The sequence below is a fragment of the Haplochromis burtoni genome, unplaced genomic scaffold (genome assembly GCF_018398535.1).
Source record: "Haplochromis burtoni strain Fernald_Lab_line unplaced genomic scaffold, NCSU_Asbu1 Contig_8, whole genome shotgun sequence".
NCBI lineage: Eukaryota > Metazoa > Chordata > Actinopteri > Cichliformes > Cichlidae > Haplochromis > Haplochromis burtoni.
The window spans coordinates 118,987-138,926 of NW_024582369.1; the positions used below are offsets into that span (position 1 = coordinate 118,987).

The 19,940-nt window shown below is 42.6% G+C and overlaps 1 protein-coding gene across 6 annotated transcripts in view; it reads left to right on the plus strand.

Moving 5' to 3' along the window:
* Positions 1–19,940, plus strand: part of syne1a (spectrin repeat containing, nuclear envelope 1a) — a 139,802-nt gene that overhangs the window by 101,425 nt on the left and 18,437 nt on the right. For 5 of the 6 annotated variants that reach the window (XM_042225798.1, XM_005914583.3, XM_005914580.3 and 2 more), the window contains 34 exons: positions 51–173; positions 309–491; positions 1,504–1,647; positions 3,938–4,168; positions 6,321–6,461; positions 7,966–8,079; positions 8,298–8,459; positions 8,924–9,112; positions 9,243–9,416; positions 11,193–11,384; positions 12,046–12,177; positions 12,343–12,443; positions 12,590–12,740; positions 12,936–13,064; positions 13,201–13,374; positions 13,542–13,757; positions 13,866–13,967; positions 14,175–14,294; positions 14,380–14,580; positions 14,682–14,855; positions 14,982–15,113; positions 15,207–15,403; positions 15,520–15,652; positions 16,059–16,241; positions 16,330–16,479; positions 16,567–16,743; positions 16,824–16,979; positions 17,069–17,224; positions 17,313–17,483; positions 17,562–17,695; positions 17,795–17,999; positions 18,737–18,919; positions 19,023–19,169; positions 19,272–19,426. In XM_042225798.1, coding sequence (XP_042081732.1) covers positions 51–173; positions 309–491; positions 1,504–1,647; positions 3,938–4,168; positions 6,321–6,461; positions 7,966–8,079; positions 8,298–8,459; positions 8,924–9,112; positions 9,243–9,416; positions 11,193–11,384; positions 12,046–12,177; positions 12,343–12,443; positions 12,590–12,740; positions 12,936–13,064; positions 13,201–13,374; positions 13,542–13,757; positions 13,866–13,967; positions 14,175–14,294; positions 14,380–14,580; positions 14,682–14,855; positions 14,982–15,113; positions 15,207–15,403; positions 15,520–15,652; positions 16,059–16,241; positions 16,330–16,479; positions 16,567–16,743; positions 16,824–16,979; positions 17,069–17,224; positions 17,313–17,483; positions 17,562–17,695; positions 17,795–17,999; positions 18,737–18,919; positions 19,023–19,169; positions 19,272–19,426 — 5,432 coding nt within the window. The remainder of the gene's footprint in view (positions 1–50; positions 174–308; positions 492–1,503; positions 1,648–3,937; positions 4,169–6,320; positions 6,462–7,965; positions 8,080–8,297; positions 8,460–8,923; positions 9,113–9,242; positions 9,417–11,192; positions 11,385–12,045; positions 12,178–12,342; positions 12,444–12,589; positions 12,741–12,935; positions 13,065–13,200; positions 13,375–13,541; positions 13,758–13,865; positions 13,968–14,174; positions 14,295–14,379; positions 14,581–14,681; positions 14,856–14,981; positions 15,114–15,206; positions 15,404–15,519; positions 15,653–16,058; positions 16,242–16,329; positions 16,480–16,566; positions 16,744–16,823; positions 16,980–17,068; positions 17,225–17,312; positions 17,484–17,561; positions 17,696–17,794; positions 18,000–18,736; positions 18,920–19,022; positions 19,170–19,271; positions 19,427–19,940) is intronic. The other variant, XM_005914584.3, reaches the window with a different exon arrangement.

A 19,940-nucleotide genomic window follows, 5' to 3' on the forward strand; every position in this document is an offset into this window, starting at 1 on the left:
TTGCCCACATATACTTTCCCTTGATTTGTTATGTCTGTATCTCTCCTCAGGACATGTTGCGTCTGGAAGCGGAGGTCAAGAGCCTCCATGCTGCTGTAGATCAGATACAGGCCACACTTGCTTCCCCTGAACTTAACAAGCTCAGTCTCAGAGAGCAGTTGACACAGAGACAGGTAAACACAAACATAATACTGGCAAACAGCTTGTGTCCAGTCAGTCTGCAGATGTCATTTAAATTAGCGTCCATTGATATACATCTAGCATTTCTATCTCCCGTCTTATTATCAACCTCTTTGCTTTTCAATAAGCGTCTGCTGGTGGAAATGGAGGGCTTTAAGCAGCAAGTAGCTGCTGTTCAGCAGTGTCAGAGCGCCCTCCGGCTGCCAGAGGAGGTAGTGGCCAGTCTGCCTATCTGCCGCACAGCTCAGACTCTGCAGCAAGAAGCCAGCCAAGTGCAACACACCACAATCCAGCAGTGCAACATCCTGCAGGTAAAAGGCAGCCCGAGTATTATGAAGGCTGTTGATGAGCTGTTAGATATAAAGTCATAGTGACAGAGAGAAGAAACAGTACATTATCAGCCTTTGTGATAAGAACCCTACTATCAAAATTATATATTTTTTCAGTTGCATTGTTTTTGTTAGTATTTTATCGCTTAAAAGTAGCACTGAAATTTCAGCTGATGAGAAGAGTTATTGTTTTGAAGAGTGGATGCTCTGAAACCTGGGCTCTGTAGTGTTTCAACAAGCCTTCTCAGGAATGTCTGTGTTTTCTTTAAGCCCCCATCAGAGGCCAACTGTAGTGAAGATTAGCCCTGAGGACGAAGCAAGTGACTTTCAGCCAATAAATCAGTCAATCCATTTGAACCAAATACATCATGTTTAACAAGAACTGAAACAGTTCATCTCCCATGTGGGCACATTGTTCTGGCTCAAGGTCAAATTTGTGACAGGCTGTCTAAAACATTTTGATACACAGACCTTCTGATTAGGTCATCTACTAATCGGAAGGTTGGTTCTTCAGTCCCTGGCTGATCCAGTCCAAATATCAATGAGAAAGATACTAACCCCAAGTTGCTAGATAGATAGAAAGCACATAAAAACATAGAAAAAAGTGCATGTGTGAATGAGGCAAGTTGTATAAAGTGATTTGAGTGCACAGATAGAGTAGAAAAATGCTATATGAGAACCAGTCCATTTACCATTTACATTCACATCTATCTTTGTAATCGCAATATTCTAATCGTGGTAATTTAGCTCTCACACACCTGCATTATTTCAATATCAGCAAATGAAAAATACAGATTATTCTGTCTAATAAGAGCTTACCAACAATATAATGAGCATACTCAATACCAGTTACTGCGTATGGATATGAGAGTCAACGTAAAAGTTTAGAACTTGACTTCCTGCGAAGATTGGGAAGGGAAAATATAATTTCCTTCAGGGATCTATAATGTAAATACAGTTTCATTCATCTCATTTTATCTTAACGCCCTGACAGGAGGCCGTGGTGCAGTATGAGCAGTATGAACAGGAAGTGAAGAACCTCCAGAGATTAATTGAAGAAGCTCATCGGATCATTCAGGACCGGCCCGTTTCCACTAATAATATACAGGAACTTCAGGCTCAGATACACCACCACGAGGTATGAGGGTCTCCTTACTTTCTGTCATTTATCTGTTCGGTTTATTAGAACGGCAGTGTGTAGGTGATAAACATGTAACCCCCAAATCATCAACATTATCAATAAAATGCAGCTTTATGATTGTCTTATCCAAGGTTGTCAAAAATAAGGCCAGAATTGGCCCTGCAAAGATTCCCATCCAAATGGCTTTGGAAAATGTAAAGTAGAATAGAAATTTTGGCTTTTTAATATTTATATATTTCTCAGGGATTGTGTGGTTAAACTTCTGTACAGTGGTTTCACTGGCCCTCCCTACAAGATTTGCTCCTAGAACAACATTTTAGTCTTCTGCCGTAAACCAAATTGAGTGTGACTCTTAAAAAATTAGTTGATGCCTCAGACATTCAGACATTTCTATTGAGGTCAGTATTTTTAACATCAAAGAATTAAGTGAAAGAAACAGAGAACTTGAGTCATTATGTTTCCTGTCCTATGTTTCAATGCACAGAGGCAAAAAGCAGAAGTTGTGGCACCAGTGAATGTATCATATATCTTAAATTAGCCTTAGGTAAGCCTGACTAAAATGACTCAAACTATAATTCTATCATTTCATTGCATCATTCAGTATAAGCAAAAGCTGCTTCTATAGAGCCCTGAAATTGTTGAGTAAATCTAGTGTGAGAACACAAATGTCAAAGTGGTTAGGTTGGACATGAATTGTTCTTTAATCTTCCAGCTCTTCAGTACAAATGCTTGTCTGTCTTATTACACCTGTTTGAGAATGGCACAGAGGTGTGTAGTCCAGGGAATTCACAGCATGCACATGTGCTTCCTTCTGTACGCTCCAACCAGGAAATTCCCTCAGCTAAACCAAACAGACAGGCCAGGCAGTCAACAATGCTCACATAAACACCTACAGTCAATTTAGACCAATCCTAACATGCATGTTTTTGGACTGTGGGAGTTAGATGCAAGTCAATCTGCACATTCAAACCCAAAACCTCCTTGCTGTCAGCCATCAATGGTCAATTAATACCCCTTTCCATCATTCCCCCTAAATCCCAATTTAAAAACATCTGATTTAATCTCCCTTTTAACATGATCAAAGCATGCATTTTCCCAAACAGCAATCCAGAGAAAATGTTGTGTGGTGCTTTTACAAGCCCAACTCACGCACATTCCTAGTTTTATCTGATGGTGCATGTAAATATAATCTGCATAGACAGATGCCAGAGTTAGATGGTTTTCACCTGAGCGATTTGAGCCTCTGCTGCAGTTTCACTTTGCTGAGTATGTTAGATCTCCCATGCCGAGAAGGAGATTGTGAAGGGGGAGTGCAGATGCAAAGACCTGCAGAGAAACATCGTGTCTCCCCACAGGCAACATTTTTTCTTTTATTACGTTTTAATTTCTGTTGCACGGTTCAGGCAGATTTATATCTTACTCCAATGTTTGACTGCCTGGAAAATAACCCAGGTGTTGCAGATATTTGCAGATATTTTCTCAACCCTGTAATCACTTTTGTCGCAGCAGAGCGGCCTGGCATGCCAGCATTTTTATGTCTAAGTTAGATCTCTAAGCTCAGCGGAGAGTTGCAACTCCACTGGCCCCTTTAGTCACATGACCTGATTATCAGTGCAATGACCATCTGTGGGACAGAGGGTGAAAAGAGGGGTGGAGGAGGAAGGCAGAGATGGGCTGGCCTGCTGGCACATTAGCGTAGTTGTAATTTGACACCGTTTCTGTCACTCTTCCTCCAGCCGCCCTCCCTCTCTCCTTCAGCTTCCTTTTGTTAGAAGTAATCTGCCCAAGGGATTGGCTGAGAACGACAGTAGCAGGCAAGGGAGGGGGAGGGTACAGCTCGGTGAGATCACTTCCTGTTTTTCCTTGCCATTTGTGTATGTGTAGCAGAGGGAGTGTCTGAGGGATTTTGAAGTATTTCTGCTATGGTCTCTGCTTCAACCAAACATCCTGTCTTAGCTTCAGCGCTGATCTGAGTCACCCGCCTCTGTGCTGCTCCGATTGGCTCAGAGATACAGAGGAGAGAGAGAGTGAGAAAGACAGAGAGGAAAAAAGGAGAGTGAGGCGGTGCTATTCTCTTTCTACACTTACACCAAAGACAGCCAAAGAGAATGCGTCTGCTCCGCTTACTCCTCTCAGACCGGCACCACATTCAAGGCTGATCCAACTCAGCCACCCACTTTCACAGGATCCTATTTACACAGGAACTATTGATCTTGTGGTGTGGACTCAGCCACACTCTCCTGATCCTGGGGGTGGTGTTTTCTGTTTGCTTGGAATGTTTTGACAGGAGTTAGCCCAGAAGATCCGTGGCTACCAGGAGCAGATCGCCTCGCTCCACTCCAAGTGCAAGATGCTGACAGTGAAGGCCAAACACGCCACTATGCTGCTGACGGTCAGCGAGGTGGAGGGCTTTTCAGACGGCATGGATGAACTGAGTGACGAGGAGCTTCCCAGCGCTGTGACAGACACCACCACAGCTGACGCCAAGCAGCTTCCAGCACACCCCTCTGTAGTCATGGTGAGTGGGAAAACCTCTGGTTTTTTGGGGGGGATATACAGTCATAGACCTGTAGACATTACAAGGATTTGTGTGCATGTGTGCATAAGTTGTAGCATCTCTCCCTTTCTGCACATACCACTGACTGCCAAAGTGACTGCAAGGATCCCAGTGGGGCCTTTAAGGTTTCTATGTGCTTCATTTAACAAAACTCCAGTTAGGTTAGTTACCCTTGACTTATACCACATTAATACATGTCTGATAATATCACTTAAGATTAGATTTTTTAGATCTGCAAACCTTTTCTTCTCCACTATTAAGGTCACGGTAACAGTTATGACTGTGCAGTTCATTTACAAGATAATAATGAGCCACACAGAAGTAGCTGAACAGCAGGCCCTCCCTCACGTGCAGCTGTTCAGGCCTACGTAACAGCTGGATATAAGGATACAGTGCTACGCAACATGTTTTAAACTAGTGGCATGAATATTTTTAGTCACCAATTATGTTTTAATTCAAAGTTCAAGTTCAAAGGTCGTTGGGGCGGGTGTAAAACCTTGCCTTTTAAAACAGCACCACTTCTTGCTGGTACACTTGCACCCAGGTGGGTTGTTCCCTTATGAAGATGTTTCCACACCTGCTCTGTGGATTTAGGCTCTTTCTTCATGTAATCCTGGAGTAACTGATGTTGAGCTCAGGGCCCTGTGAGGGCAGTGCCATCTGTTGCTGACTCCTTCTTCTTGTAGGTGAAAATAGTTCTTTATAAATCCGGCTGTGTGTGGGAAGTTTTTGTCCCGCTACAGCAAGGAAGTAGTACTGTAAAAGGTTTTGAATAGGGTTTTTTTTTTTATTAATTCTGTATGTAATTTAGGTTCCTCTGGTGTGTCACTGGTACCTTGTTTGTCACTTAATGTTAGCCTGAGCCTGTCTGTCGCCCTCATCTTAATCATTTATTTTTCATACAGTTAGCACTAGTAACCACCCCACTTCCTTTCAGTCTGTTTCTGAATCAGGTTTCTGAGCCTTCCCGGTGTACTACTGTTGTTTGTGGTGTGTTTCGTCTCAGCAGGCCAGGAAACAGGATATTACTGCGTGTGTGTGTGTGTGTGTTTTTGTGTGTATGTTTAAACGTTGTCATTTTCCGTGTATGGTAACTGTCACGCATGGATTACTGATATTTTTAAAATTGCACGTTGTCATTGTTACAGCAGTGGTTTTACCAAGCGAACCTCACAATGTAAAACCACACAGTTTCCCACACATACTGGTGTGCTAATGCTCTTAGTTGCCTTGCATTGCATCATAAAGCCCGCGAAACAGTCCTCCAAAGGTCCTGAGTCAGTAGACTAAGGTCTGCATCGCATTGCCAAAAGCAGCCCAGTAGGGTTTGGCTCGCATTTCAGCTCTGCCTCTCTGCTGACGCATGCAGGCACACTGACAACAGTGCTACTTCTAGGACAGCTGCTGCTGTATTCACCAGTCCCTGTCTCTGTTAGCTATCTCATGCTATAGCCATGCTTTGTTCGAGTCTGAGCTTTGATACTGCTGGATTGTTCTATCAGAGACCTTATTCTTATTCTTACTGTCTGCAGGACTACTTTAACCTTTTCCTGTTGTATATGTGTGTACTAACTCTACAGCATGTATGGGTTCATGTGTGATGTGAGCAATCACTGTCTGTGTACATTGTGTGTGTGTGTGTGTGTGTGTGATTTCTCAGCTTCCTGGTGAGGGCCATTCCTTTATCCTGATGTATCCTGTAAAGAATCCAAGCAACTACTTCACTGCCAGTGGAATCTAATGTTTGTCCATTTGCTCACACAGCAAAGACTTTTACCTCTGCAACGCTCTTTAATGTTGTGTTACGGCAGAAGAATTTCAGTGAGGCATATCAGTGTCATTAATGTGAGCTAATGGGTCTCCTTTCTGTGTTATTTGATTACTCACTATGTAATTAATCAAGCAGTATGTGTTGCCACTTCAATCTGGCTAACCTGCACTTCCCCATTAATTTTTATGCTTTTTCTTCTTCTTCTCCCTCCTCATTTTTCCCTCTCTGTCTCCTCTCCCCTTTGATCTGGTTGTTTTCTTTTTGGCTCCCCCTCCTTTTTTCTTTCACCTGCTTCTTTTGATGTGTGCGTTTCATTTCTTTGCGGCGTGTATGTGTGGTCAGATGACAGCCGGCCGCTGCCACACACTCCTCTCCCCTGTGACAGAGGAGTCAGGGGAGGAGGGTACCAACAGCGAGGTCTCCTCTCCCCCTGCCTGCCGCTCCCCCTCTCCGGGGGCTAACGCTGAAGCTGCTCTTAACCAGGTATTGCAAATCCCACCCTGGAAAACTCCAAACCGACCAGTATTACCTGATGGTCTCAACTTCCCTATTGCCACTTTGTGTTTTGCACCTTTAAACGTTCAGTCATCACCATCATTGTTAGAAGATAACACTTTAATCTTTAAAGCTTCAAATGTTGCAAAATGCAAAAGCTAAAAAATATTGAATATGTGGCAAAATTTTGACGTAAGGTAAATACATCCCCTTCTCTTCACCATCACCACCATAACAAACCAACTTACCACCCTACAGTGACCACCCCACCATCATCACTGTTAACACAGTATGTTTGAGAGAGCTGGAGATTTGCTGTGCTCATTTTACCCACTTTTCCTTTTTTTTTTTAAATTGGCCTCCTGTTTGCATATTTACTTTGCTGATGGAAGTTTTGTTTGCCATTCCCATTTTTGTACACACAACTGAGGTGTCATCAAGTAGCTTTTTGTGCTGTCTGTGACCGCGAATGATGTAGAAGTGAAACAGAAACACTCGTTGTGCTGGGAGAAACAGCAAAGGTCAAATTTTTTATTTTAGCTGTAAAATCTAAAATGCTGTTTTAGTGGCCTGTTATGTGCCTCTACACTTAAATATTGAAAGAAAAAACAAGTTCAAAGACAGCTGGGAAATATGTCGGAATTTAAACTAACTGTTGCTGTGGGGGAAATGCAGCAGCAGATCTAAGTTAATCTGCCTTAGGATTGACCCATGCCCACTGTGTGGCAGGATATGATTATGGGGGCAGCCTAATTTTAAAATTAAAGAGAACTACTATTACTGTTAACTCATGACATATTGACTTCAGTTATGTAATAGAATAAAAACAACCATGATCAGTGTGTTTCATACTGGGTCGAAAGCCAAAGGGTATAAATGTGTTTTAAGATGAGTTCTGAAAATAGACAATGTATGTGACTGTTTAACATGTAAAGTCAATTTATGAGAATACATAGAACACGCAACAGACATATTTCATACAACAAATGTAATTATTTGAAATTCATCTTTTGCTATGTATAACGCACATAAATTCTCCTGTGTTTCTGCTAGAAAGGCGTTAATGTTGAACTTATATATGACATAAACTAAATGCTTCTCTCTTGTTGTGAGAGAGTAACATGAGAAAGGAGGGATTTTATTCTGTTCTCCCAGCAAGAACAGAAAGTAACGTCAGCTGTATCAGCAAGAGACACCCGACTCAAGGTCAACCAGTTTTATTTGCAATGTTGAATTGCATTTTAGTAGGTAAAGTAGTATCAAGTTATAACATTTAGCTGCCTCTTTTTAAGCACGTCTGGGAAAAAAACATTTTAAAAGTAAGTTTTTGTAAAACTTTCATATTCTTAGGCCAAGTGTGCCACTAGGCTTTTTATAGACTTTATGCTGTAAATGTAAGCCCAAAGGTTTCCCAAAGAACTATTCCCATCAATAGCGTACATCACTCTGACATACTAATGAAGCCCACACTTACTTTTTCCTCGTTTCACAGGGTCGAGGTACACTAAGCCGAGTACCTCTTCAGGAACTGTACGACCCATCTATGGAAAGCAGCGCTGCTAACTTGGATGACCTGCAGAGATCCTGGGAAACGCTAAAGAATGTGGTATGTCACATCTTCACTTTAATTCAACACATTTATTTATTTTTATTGTTTGTGTTACTGTTAGACTGTTAGACAAACACAATAACAAACTCAGGATTAGTTTGTCTCCTAGCATACTGAGCGAGGCGCGAGTTGTCTCAAATTCCGGCCTGAAGCTTTAGTGACCTCAGACCGACACTGCCATGTCTGACAGCTTGACTTTGTCATCATATTTTCAGATCAGTGAGAAACAGAAGAGCTTATATGAGGCTCTGGAGCGGCAGCAACACTATCAGGAGTCCCTCCAATCTATTTCCATCAAGATGGAGTCCATCGAGGGGGCGCTGAATGAGGGCTTAGAGCACAACAAGACTCCAGAGAGCCAGATGGCTGCACACCAGGTGAGGAGTGGGGGGGTGGTATTAGGGGAAATGTGCTCATGTGGTGTTCTAAAGGGATAAAGGAACATAATGTAGTGCCGATAAAGAGTGTAAAAGTAGTAGTGTAATGCATGAAGTGTAATCTGTAAGGCTCATGGGAGACATCCTCACAAAGATGGTATAGACCAGCGAGCTCTTGGGAAACAGAGTACGACTCGGGGGTTTAATATTGCACGGGGCAAGGCAATGGTTGGACAGACTGCATGGCACTGTTCTTCGTTGCTATGCCAACATCACGGCTTTAAGAGAAACAGTTTGCTTTTGCAACACTACTGTCAAGAGGTTTCTGCACACCCTCTTTCACTGCTGGCACACCATCTTCTATTCAGCCTCTTCTTCTCATCCTTAATTAATTCCCATTGGCTCTTTTTTTCTTGTATATTCTCATTTCAATCCTCACACACGTCTTATTGCTGTTTATTCAGGCTTTGATGGATGAGATCCTGATGCTGCAGGATGAGATTGGTGAGCTACAGATGTGCTTCTCTGAGGAGCTGGCAGAGAGTGATGGGGATGCTGGGGAACAGCTGGCCCTGCAGTCTACTCTCACTGTACTGGGAGAAAGGATGGCCACCATTCGAATGAAGGCTTCGGGGAAACGGCAGCTGCTGGAGGTGATTTACCAAGACCTCATACTTTTTCTAGTTTATCATGTGCTTGTATATGTTATGTCTGCTCCTTATCTTTATAATTCTGGTGAGCTCACCTGAGAATTTAAGATATGCGTCGCATTGATCTCTACAGGAGAAACTAAGTGAACAACTGGAGGAGCAGCGACAGGAGCAGGCGCTGCAGCGATACCACAGCGAGGCCGAGGAGCTCGACAATTGGCTGCTCAGCACTCGCGCCACTCTCAGCTCTGCCCTTCAGCCCCAAAATGAAGACATGGACATGGAGGAGCAGCTCATCGACTGTCAGGTGAGAAGCCAAATCTGCTCTAAAGAAACAAAACTGGGCATGACAGCTTGTATGCTGCTGTGTTTTTATCAAAGGCTGAAGTATCTGGCTGCTTCACTGTCCTAGAAATGGTACTTTTTCTTGGACTCTCTGATCTTCATGCTTGCATTCACTTTCATTTCTATAGAAAAAAAATATGCATTGTTTTTGTGTTTTTGGAGTCTTTTTATGGCAAATTGATTCAATTGGGGAAGGTGCTAACAAACCATAACTGCACTTGAGCTTAATTAATTATATATATGTATATTTTTACAATATTATCATATGTTTATAATTAACATCAACATCGGTACCACTGTGCTTAAATAATTTAAAACTAAAATCTTAGTGTCCATTATTCTTAAAGGTGTATATATATATATATATATATATATATATATATATATATGTCATATATTCGTACTTAGAGTTTAAAAATAATTGTTTTTAACTTCTGTCTACATGTTGTTGTACTATATCAAATATCTCAAACATTTCATCCAATATTTCCTCCATCCTGTTGCCCTGGAGATCTTCTAGCTTTTCAATCTTTTAGTTTAAATTTATAATTCATGGTTCTTTCTTATTTGTCACCATTAGATACTCTGTCCTACTTGATTTGCCCCCTGGGAATTTTCTGCATGTCAGGCTCATGATTTAATTTTTGTGGGGAGGGGAGTTATTATGTTAAAAATACTGTCACATCTAACTCCCTGCTGTGTCAAACTCAATATTTTCTTGTGGGGATTTACGGCAGAGCCTAGATGCTAAAATATTCATGTTGCACATATTCTACATTCATATTACATGTGAGCTGTGAGATGTTTACATATTTGCCTTGTGATGCTCCATAATAGGCTTCTTAGAAGTTATAATACTCGCTCTGTCCCCCAGGCAGAGAGTCAGTGTTTTAAAGAGTGTGTCTGTAGCAGCTGGGAGACAGTAAGCTGATTAAACTGTAGTTCACATATGCTTTGTGTGGTCTGCACATATAAAGGTCTGGACCATGCTGAGCTTCATGTCCAGATTAAATAATGATAAAAAATTGTGTCTTAAAATTTCAGTTTTCTGGTTAATCGTCTTTTAAATGTGGTATGATATGCAGAGACCTTAGGAAAGTATTTTGTTGAACTTACTTAACCCACTCTGTTTATTTAAATGCCTGCACACCACAATGTAAGCAGCTTAAAAACTACTCACATATAATATGTCTTCAGTCTGTTCTCAATCGAATGCTTTCCTAACTTTAAACTTTGAGCTTTAATTGCGTCATCATAGCAGTTTCTATTATGTTGTTTACTCGGTCTGTTCATCAAAAGAAAAAAACCTGCAAAACTTTGTAACTGGTGTTTGAGAATTTTAATTAAAATGCACTATGGAGGTTTTTGCAGAAGTGGAGATAAACCAGTTTCTTTGCCTGCCTCCTGAATGACAGAGTGACGCTACAAACTAAGGGATAAGAGGCGCACTGTATTGTTGTGGAAAATTCTCTGCACATGATCACCTCCCATCTCTACCGAGGGCCCTTCTTTCCCTGTGTGAAAGAAGAGAATACAAGCTTAGAGAATACAAACTACCACCTCTCTTCACTTCATTACAATTGTTGGCCTTTTCAAGCTCTCTCTGGACTTTTAGTCTAAAAGGGAAGACTCTTTAAAACTGTTTCTATTAAGAAACTAATCTGGGAGCTGAGGAGAGCAGCTTAAACCTATGAGAAATGCTAGTGCTTGATCAACTGTAATCCTGTTTTTTTAATAGAATATGCTGTATGAGATCGAACAGAAGGTGTCGTACCTATCAGAGCTATCCGTCCATAGCGAGAGCTTGTTGTTGGAGGGCCGGGCTGAAACCAAAGGCGAGGCGGAGCAGCTCACCCTGAAACTGCGCTCCCTCAAAGACAGCCTGCTAGAGCTGCAGCAGATGCTGCAGGACAAACAAGTTGACATACAGGTGAGATCAGCAGTCATATGTTATTTCTTTACTGTCTCATCATTCATGGCTGCATCAACCCTCCACACCCCAGTGTATTTTCACTTCCCAGCTTTCCTTCCTCCATGCTTCTTTGTCTTTTCTTTTGCTCTGCTGCATTATGTTGAATTGGCCTGCGACGTCAATGCTAGCATTGTGCAAAAAGTACTAAAGGCTAATTCATGCGCTTTCATAAAAGTCCACTGTTTTCCACTGTGAAACAGCAACAGCTGTGTGTCTCACAATGGCGCTTAGACAAAAGGATGCTGACTCATCAGATGTAAACACTAAATGTATTCGATCAGGTGCGTTTCTGAGGACACAACATGAAAGTTTCACTTTGCATTTTCGCTCCTGGTCTCCTTTAACATGCCCTTTTGGTTGTTCACATTAATCCTCAGATATTTAATCACTGTATAATAAATCAGAAGGCTAGTGAAGCTTTCTAGGTACATGCTTGCAGCAATCTCTGATGAATAAATATTAGTTCATCTTTACCATTCTCAAAATAATTTAATGATAAATATCATAGATATATGTTAGGCTGTTGGGCATATTTATTTCTGCTTACTAAAAATTGGCAGCTGTTAAATGCTCCTATTCCAAAATTACATCTTATACCTAATGTCCATCTTTGTCCCAGGGTTCACTGCAAGAGCAGGAGGACAGTGAGCCAGATTCGTCTCTGTCCCAGAGTCCTAACGTTCAGGACTGGCTCTCTCAGGCCCGGTCAACACGCACGCAGCAGCAACACGACAACCTGCGTCGACAGAAGGTAAGAGGAAGCTCTTTTATACTCTAATATATATTTGAAAGACCTAAGCTGACTGTCTCATATGCAATTTGTAATTATTACTTCCCTTTTATTAGAATCCACTGCAAAAAGAAAGTGCATATTTCATATAGATAAAATCGAACACAAGTGTAATATATTTTGTAGGAGCTTCAGGAGCACGTCGCTGAACAGAGGAAGCTGCTCAAGTCTGTAGCCAGCGTTGGAGAGGAGTTACTCGGCCAACAAACCACACCCAATGGGGACAGGTATTTTATCAAAGATCTTGAAAAATAATTTACGTCCTTAAAACATTTAAAAATTGTGAGTATTTTGTTTTTTCCAGTCGGGATTTTGATCACGACACAGCTTTTGCGTTGCCTTGCTCTCTAATGACGTCCTCTCCTTCCTGCAGTGAGGTGTCTGTGCCTGGTGGAGTGCTGCTGGAGAATGAGACCTTGTCTCCTCTGGAGCAGTTGAGACAGAGATGGGAAAACCTAAATAATGATCAGAACACAAAGCTGCAGCTCTCCTTGAACTCCCTGGAGCAAGACCAGCTTAGCCCGGTATACATGCCAGAAACTGTGCATTTTTATTTTATGCATTAAATGGTTTTAAAAATCTTTAAATAAATGTGCTTACTAGAAGCTATAAGTTTGTGTTCGTACTGTTTCTTCCACTGATGAAATTTCACACTTTTGTTGATATGCATGCTGCCAGTGTGACCTTGAGCTTTCTCATATTTCGTTCTTTGTGTGCAGGTCCTCCACCGGTCCCGTCTGTCCAGTCCCAGCGTGGTGTTCAGAGGTGAGGCTACCAGCCAGGACTCTTGCTCTCCTAGAGCTTCGTTTGAGGCCTGCAGCCAGACTTTAGAAAGAATTACAGAGGAGGTGAAGCAAACATTTTCTCATGTTAATCTCTCTTTTGTGTTTCTCAAAATAAAAAATGTTTTTAACCAGTAATACAAAACTATTTTTAGTCATGCCTTTCAAAATATCAAGTGCATAATCTTTTTGCCCCTCACAGGCAGCGGGCAGTGAGAGTAAGCTTGCAGCATCTTTAGGGGGGGCAACAATCCAGCAGGACCTCTATGCTGCAGTATCAGCTGCCTCGTCCTGGTTAGATGCTGCTGAGAATCAGCTGCTCGCTGGTCCTGTGCTGCTCTCTGAGGACACAGAGACACAGCTCACACATTTGGAGGTAGGAGAAGACAAACAGCAATAAAGATGTTAAATAGTCTGACATATAAATCGCAGCAGGAGGAAAAGTACTAGCTGTTCTCGAGCATTAACAAAAAGCTTTTGTCTTACTTGAGTTCAAGGTTTTAATATAAAATAATACTAACTGAGTTTGGCTCCCCTGTATAGGGTTTGAATAAACAGCTGAAGGAGATGACCAGAGAAGTGAAAAATTGCAGAGATCTGCTGGGTGGTGGATTGGACAGGCTGTGTGGAGGTGAAGAGCGAGCTCTGATGGAAGACACGCTAGAGGGCCTGCAGGAGAGGATGGGCCTGCTGGACTCTGCATTGGAACAGCACTGTGACGCCATGAGGGACAGGCTGCAGGAACATTCAGCTTTCCAGGTGTTAAAGCTGAATAGTTTTACTGGAAACTTGGGTTGTGAAGCATCTTATTGATGTTACAACATCATTGTTCTTATTCCCCGACTTTGTTTGTGTTATTTTTGCCAGAATGAACTGCGGTTGCTGTTCACAGCCCTGACTGAAAGCAAACACCAGTTGCTACATAAGATGGCCGGAACTGCAGACAGACCTGCATCCAAACAGATAGAGGTATGTATGCGCACCAGCAGCAAATACACAAGAATTAGATGCATATTTAAGATGCAGATTTAACTCATTCACTGCCATTGACGTCTATAGATGTCAATGGCAGTGGGGAGTTACCTGATTTGAAAATGGCTGGCAGTGAATGAGTTAACATACTAAAGGGAGTTTTTACAAACAGATTTTATAGTAAATATGTTGCATTTTCTACAGACATTATCAGAAGTGGAAGACAGCCTGAAGGAATTTGAGCAGAAAGTTACTGAGCTGAAGACGAAAGCAGAGGGACTCCAATCAGACTCATCATCCAATCAGGAGCTACTCAAACTACAAGTAATACCTTCATTCTGTTACACTGTGATCATAATGCTCCAGCACTGTAACAGGGACTGTGTCACATATTAATTTGTCTTTTTAGGATGCATACGAGGAGTTGGTGCTCATGGTGGGCTCTAGACGGAGTAGTTTGAACCATGGTTTGTCTCTGAAGGCTCAGTATGAAGCTGCGCTGCACGACCTTAATGACCTGGTGGATACCGCTCAGGACAAGATGGCTGCTGACCAAAAGATGACAGTGGCTTCAGTCATAGAGGTTCAGATGTTACTAGACAAACACAAAGTAAGGAGGGGGCTTTGATTTTGTAACTTTTTAATTGGTTTTAGTTATCTTTTCTACTGTACAATCGGATTTAAAATGCTGTTTTTTTCTTTTTAATACAGGAGTTTTTCCAAGGTCTGGAATGCCATATGATACTCACCCAGACATTTTTCAGTAAAGTGTCTGGTTTGGTGTCTCAGAGGGAAAGTCAAACCCTGGAAGAGACCATGGCTTTAGCCCACAGTGTGCTCAAACAGGCCCATAGAAGAGGAGTGGAGCTGGAGGGGATTCTGGAGGTAGGAATAATAATGAGCTATTGGTTAAAAGTAACTGCAGTCTTATTCAGTTTAATCCCAAAGAGCAGTGGTTTGTGGTTTAGAAAATGAAAATAAATAGCATACACTTTCCTTTCGCTCTCACAGTCATGGAGCAGACTCGTGGAGGACTATCAGGCTCTGTGCAGACAGCTGGAGGCGGTGGAGTGTAGCATCCCCACTGTGGGTCTGGTAGAGGAGACGGAAGAGAGGCTAACTGAAAGGATCAGCCTCTACCAGGTGAATGTCTTTGCACACTTTACAGAAAGCTGTAGTCAGATATGCTTTTTTAAATAAACTGATTATTTATCTGTTCCATCCTCTTTCTTAAAGCGACTTAAAGCCAGCCTGACTGAGCACCAGCCCCAACTCTATCAGGTACTAGAGGAGGGCAAGAAGCTTTTTCTGTCTGTTGGTTGCTCAGACTTGGAGAACCAGCTGACACAGCTGGGAGAGCACTGGCTCTCCTCCACCACTAAGGTCAACAAGGAGCTGCACCGCCTTGATTCGACACTCAAACACTGGACCAGGTAAGGGTCTGTGGTTACAGTCCTCGCTCTTGGTCTCTCAGCAACCCTGTTTGTGACACTTAGAGCCTGAATGATGTTGAAAGTATCCTCTAAGTCTGTGTGTTTGTAAATCTCAGGTACCAGAGTGAGTCAGCAGAGCTGAGCCACTGGCTGCAGTCGGCTCTGGACAGACTGGAGTTCTGGACGACCCAGTCGGTGACCGTTCCTCAGGAGCTGGAGACTGTCAGAGACCACCTCTGTGCCTTCCTGGTTAGTTGTGGTTTTATTAGAGCTGTCAACATTAACTCAGGTCCTCCATCCTGACAGCAGTCAAACTGTTTAATACCAACACCCTGTTTAAAAATACATGCATATACATTATTACTCCCACTGTAATTTATGTACATATAAAAAAAATCTGTGCATTTTACTGTAAATAGTGACCATTTTTGCATACTATAGTGTTTGGGGGGTTTTTTTTGTACACTATTTGTCTTATTTTTATTTTTCTAATGTATCTCTATTTTACTTTTCTTCCCATCCCTTGTGCTGCTGTAAAAAGAATAATTAATAATGCTTATGTCTACATCATTAGCAAAAATGTGTCACACACCTATTAATGACGTAAAGTTAACAAATGTGTGAAATCCAACTTCTGTTTTTCTCTTTCTTGTAGGAGTTTTCCAAAGAGGTGGACGCTAAGTCGTCTTTGCGCTCGTCAGTGCTGAGCACAGGTAACCAGCTTCTGAGACTAAAAAGGGTGGACACGGCTGGCCTGAGGACAGCGCTGGGCCAAGTCGACACTCAGTGGGCTGAGCTGCTGACTCGTATCCCTGTAGTACAAGAGAAGCTCCACCAGGTTTGAGAAAAGCAGCTGTTACAAAGTCAATATTTATCATAACTTTTTGGACATCTCTAACTTCTTTTCTTCTTTCTCTTTTCCTCAGCTGCAGATGGAGAAGTTAGCATCACGGCATGCCATCACAGAGCTGATGAGCTGGATCTCGCTCATGGAGAACATCATAGAGGAAGATCAGGACAAGATCATGGCAGCTGTGGGCTCAGCGGTGGTACAGGACTACTTGCAGAAGTATAAGGTACAAAGGTTTTCATGCCACCGGTCCTTGGATTGATATTTTTGCTCCCCATCATCTGTCTCATGATGCATCTTCTTAATTTCACAGGGCTTTCGTATAGATCTGACGTGTAAGCAGCTGACTGTGGACTTTGTAAACCAGTCAGTGCTGCAGATCAGCAGTCAGGATGTGGAGGGAAAGCGCAGTGACAAAACGGACTTTGCTGAGAAGCTAGGAGCTATGAACAGAAGATGGCAGATACTGCAGGGGCTCATTGCGGAAAAGGTAGCCCTCAAAGTGTACTTAAAAGCTGCTCTTCACCATTTTTGAGTCACTTAACCACTCCACAATGTTCTGTATTTTAGATTCAGCTTTTAGAAGGACTTGTGGAAGGTTGGTTGGAGCATGAAAATGGAGTTCAGGCACTGAAAACCTGGCTCACAGTACAGGAGGAGAAATTGAAGAAGAGACAGAGGATAGAGGATGTAGCATCGGTGCAGAGTGCACTCAAAGACTGTCAGGTAGGACCACACTCACACAAAAATCTGTTTGTTTTTTTGTTTTTGTTCTTTAAATAATGAGCTTAAAATAAATAAAGTTGTTTTCACAGGAGTTGGAAGAATTAGTGAAGGAAAAAGAGAAGGATCTAGAGAAAGCAGAGGAACGAGGAAATGCTCTCATCCAGGATAAGAAAGGAGCAGCTTGCTGTGTTGTAAAGGAAACTCTTAAAGGACTAAACCAGTCCTGGGCTCATTTGGACCACATGGTGAGCTTCTCACATCTCTGATGTCACTTTTAGATGGTTTCTGAATTTTCCCACACTTACGTATTTCGTCTCCCACTTTTCCTATCAGATAAGTCAGATGAAAGTGAGCCTGCGGTCGGTGCTGGAGCAGTGGACGTTGTACCGGCGAGCTTCAGAGGAGATAAATGGCTACCTGATGGAGGGGCGTTATTCTGTGTCCAGGCTACGTCTCCTTAATGGGTCTCTGGAGGCCGTGCAGCAGCAGGTGGAGAGTCTAGAGGTGAGAAGTGCAGAAAATAGACCGCACGCTGTTATTTGTGGCTAGTTTTTATTCATTGTGGGTACCTGTGCCATTTAGAGCCTTCAGGAGGAGATGGATAAACAGGAAAGTAGTTTGAGGAAGTTTGGCTCCATAACTCACCAGCTGCTAACGGAGTGCCACCCGTCGGTGGCGGAAACGCTCAACAAAGCTCTCCGGGACGTCAACATCAGGTAACAAACAACTCATCTCTGAGTGACTTCAGTCTTAAATATCAACTATACCCTCAGTTGATTTCAGAATATAACACTTTTTAAAATTTTCTCCCTCAGGTGGAATCTTCTGCTAGAGCAGATCTCAGAGCAGCTAAGGACCAGTAAGTCCTTGCTCGGACTGTGGCAGCGCTACAGGTCACTGTACAGCCAGTGCGTGACTGCAGTCCACAAACAGGAAGAACGTGCTGATCGACTTCTGAGGAGCGCCACTGACAGGGAGATAACTGAAGACGAAAGCAGTGCCTGGATTAAGGACTGCAATGTAAGCAGAGATGAGACACTGGAGCACGACATGTTAAACATTCTCTTCTGTAGTTATCGTCCAATGCCTGAGCTTAGCATTAGGCTAATACTGCATCCACATATTCTGTGGCTTAGAATATATCAGAGGATTCCTCCTGCTATCCCTCAATCTCCTTTCTGAGGAATTTGGGAATAAGCTCCTAAACTGCTTGTCAGCTCACTGTGACGGCTCACAAAGCTTCTATCCGCACTGCAGAATACCACCCTGTCCTTTTGTACGCTTGAATGTAGATTCATGACACAACTAACAAAAGCCTTTTCAAAGGAGACTGCAAAGGGAAAGACAGGCCCCTGATTTACACTACAGGGGTCTCCCCCGGTGTCATGCTGGGTTTGTAGGACCGTACTGGGGCATGTCTAGAGACACACAGTCTTAATACTGTAAGCCGACTGTTTTTATTTTTTACTGCGATCACTGATGCAAACCACTGCCAGACAAAGTTAAGAATTCAGAGCTGCTTACACTCTGTTTAAGAGTTTCTTCACTTTTATTGCTCACTCAAACTTGTTGTAGTCAGTGGCAAATGATACTTTAGTTTCCAAAAATTCCAATCCTTACAAATACCACAAATAAAAACCCAACACATTACCAGTTTTGGTTATAAATTCTTGTATGCCTGATGTGTGTGCGCAGGCATTCAGTGATTCCTAGCTTCTTTCTCTCTCTTCCTGAAAATTATTCCTGAATTATTGCAGGATTGCCTTTGTGACCAAGACGCGGCGCAGCAGTCCCTCCAGCAGCTGCAAGCACTGGGAGAACAACTGAGGAGCCAAGTCGACTCCTCCTCTGCGGCATCCCTTCAGTCCGACCATTTGTCGCTTACTCATCGCCTAGCAGCACTAGAGCACGCCCTGCACAGGCAACAGGATGTATTGCAGGTAGGGTTGTGGGAACTAGAAGAAAAAAGACACCTTAAAGAAAGGTATGCGATTGGTAATCCATTGAGTTTGTATTTACACGGTATCACCTGTCTGTCTCTAGTGTGGATCTGTGACGTGTGGGGTGTTCAGAGAGCAGCTAGACAAGCTGATCTGCATGGCTGAGGAGGCTGAGGAAGTGTTGAAGGATTCGGACCCAGTGGGTTCACCCGACCTTAATGTGGTCCAGACGCGTATAGAAAAACTCAAGGTATTAAGAATGGTCCACATTAGAAGATTTGTTTTTAATGTGTTATTTAACATTATATTTTTATGTGTCGCGTGTCCTCTAACTTACATAATACTTTTCCAGGGTCACCTGTTGAAGCTGAGCAGTCTATCTCCAGACTTGGAACGTGTTAATGAGATGGTGTACAGAATACCAGTCAGTGACAGAGACATTAAACGGCTTCAAAGTCTCAACAGAGCCTGGGCCACTCACTCTGCTCACCTCACCGAGAGGTTCAGGTACCAAAAATCCCCCTTTGGTTGCCTCAGGAAGGGACTCTAATTTAAACCTCTGCCAAATCAAACTACCTGCTGTGGGGGATCCTTTTTTATACAGTACAACTTCAGTGGGAAACCCCTAACATGGCTGAGCTCATCAGTGTCTTACTGAAAGCATTTTGGCATTTGTCTTTTTAGGTTCATGCTTCTTTGATATGAACTCTGATACATACAAAATATTTGCCACTGGGCATAAAATACAAGGGGTCAGAACTTCGTTCTTACAGCATGGCAGACGGATACAAGTGTGCTAGAGTGTTTTTTCTCATGTTATTGCATTCTGGGCATTCTGAGACATGTGACACGTGCATGCTGTTTAAAGTGATCTGTAAATGTAGAACCAACCTGATGAGTTCGCTCTCAAAAGTGACCAGAGCGAGCATTTAGACATGACGCCAACCAGTTCAAACAAAGTCATATTATCGAAAGGAGTGCATGTTTGAAGGGGACCTAACAAACATGGGCGAAGTCTTTT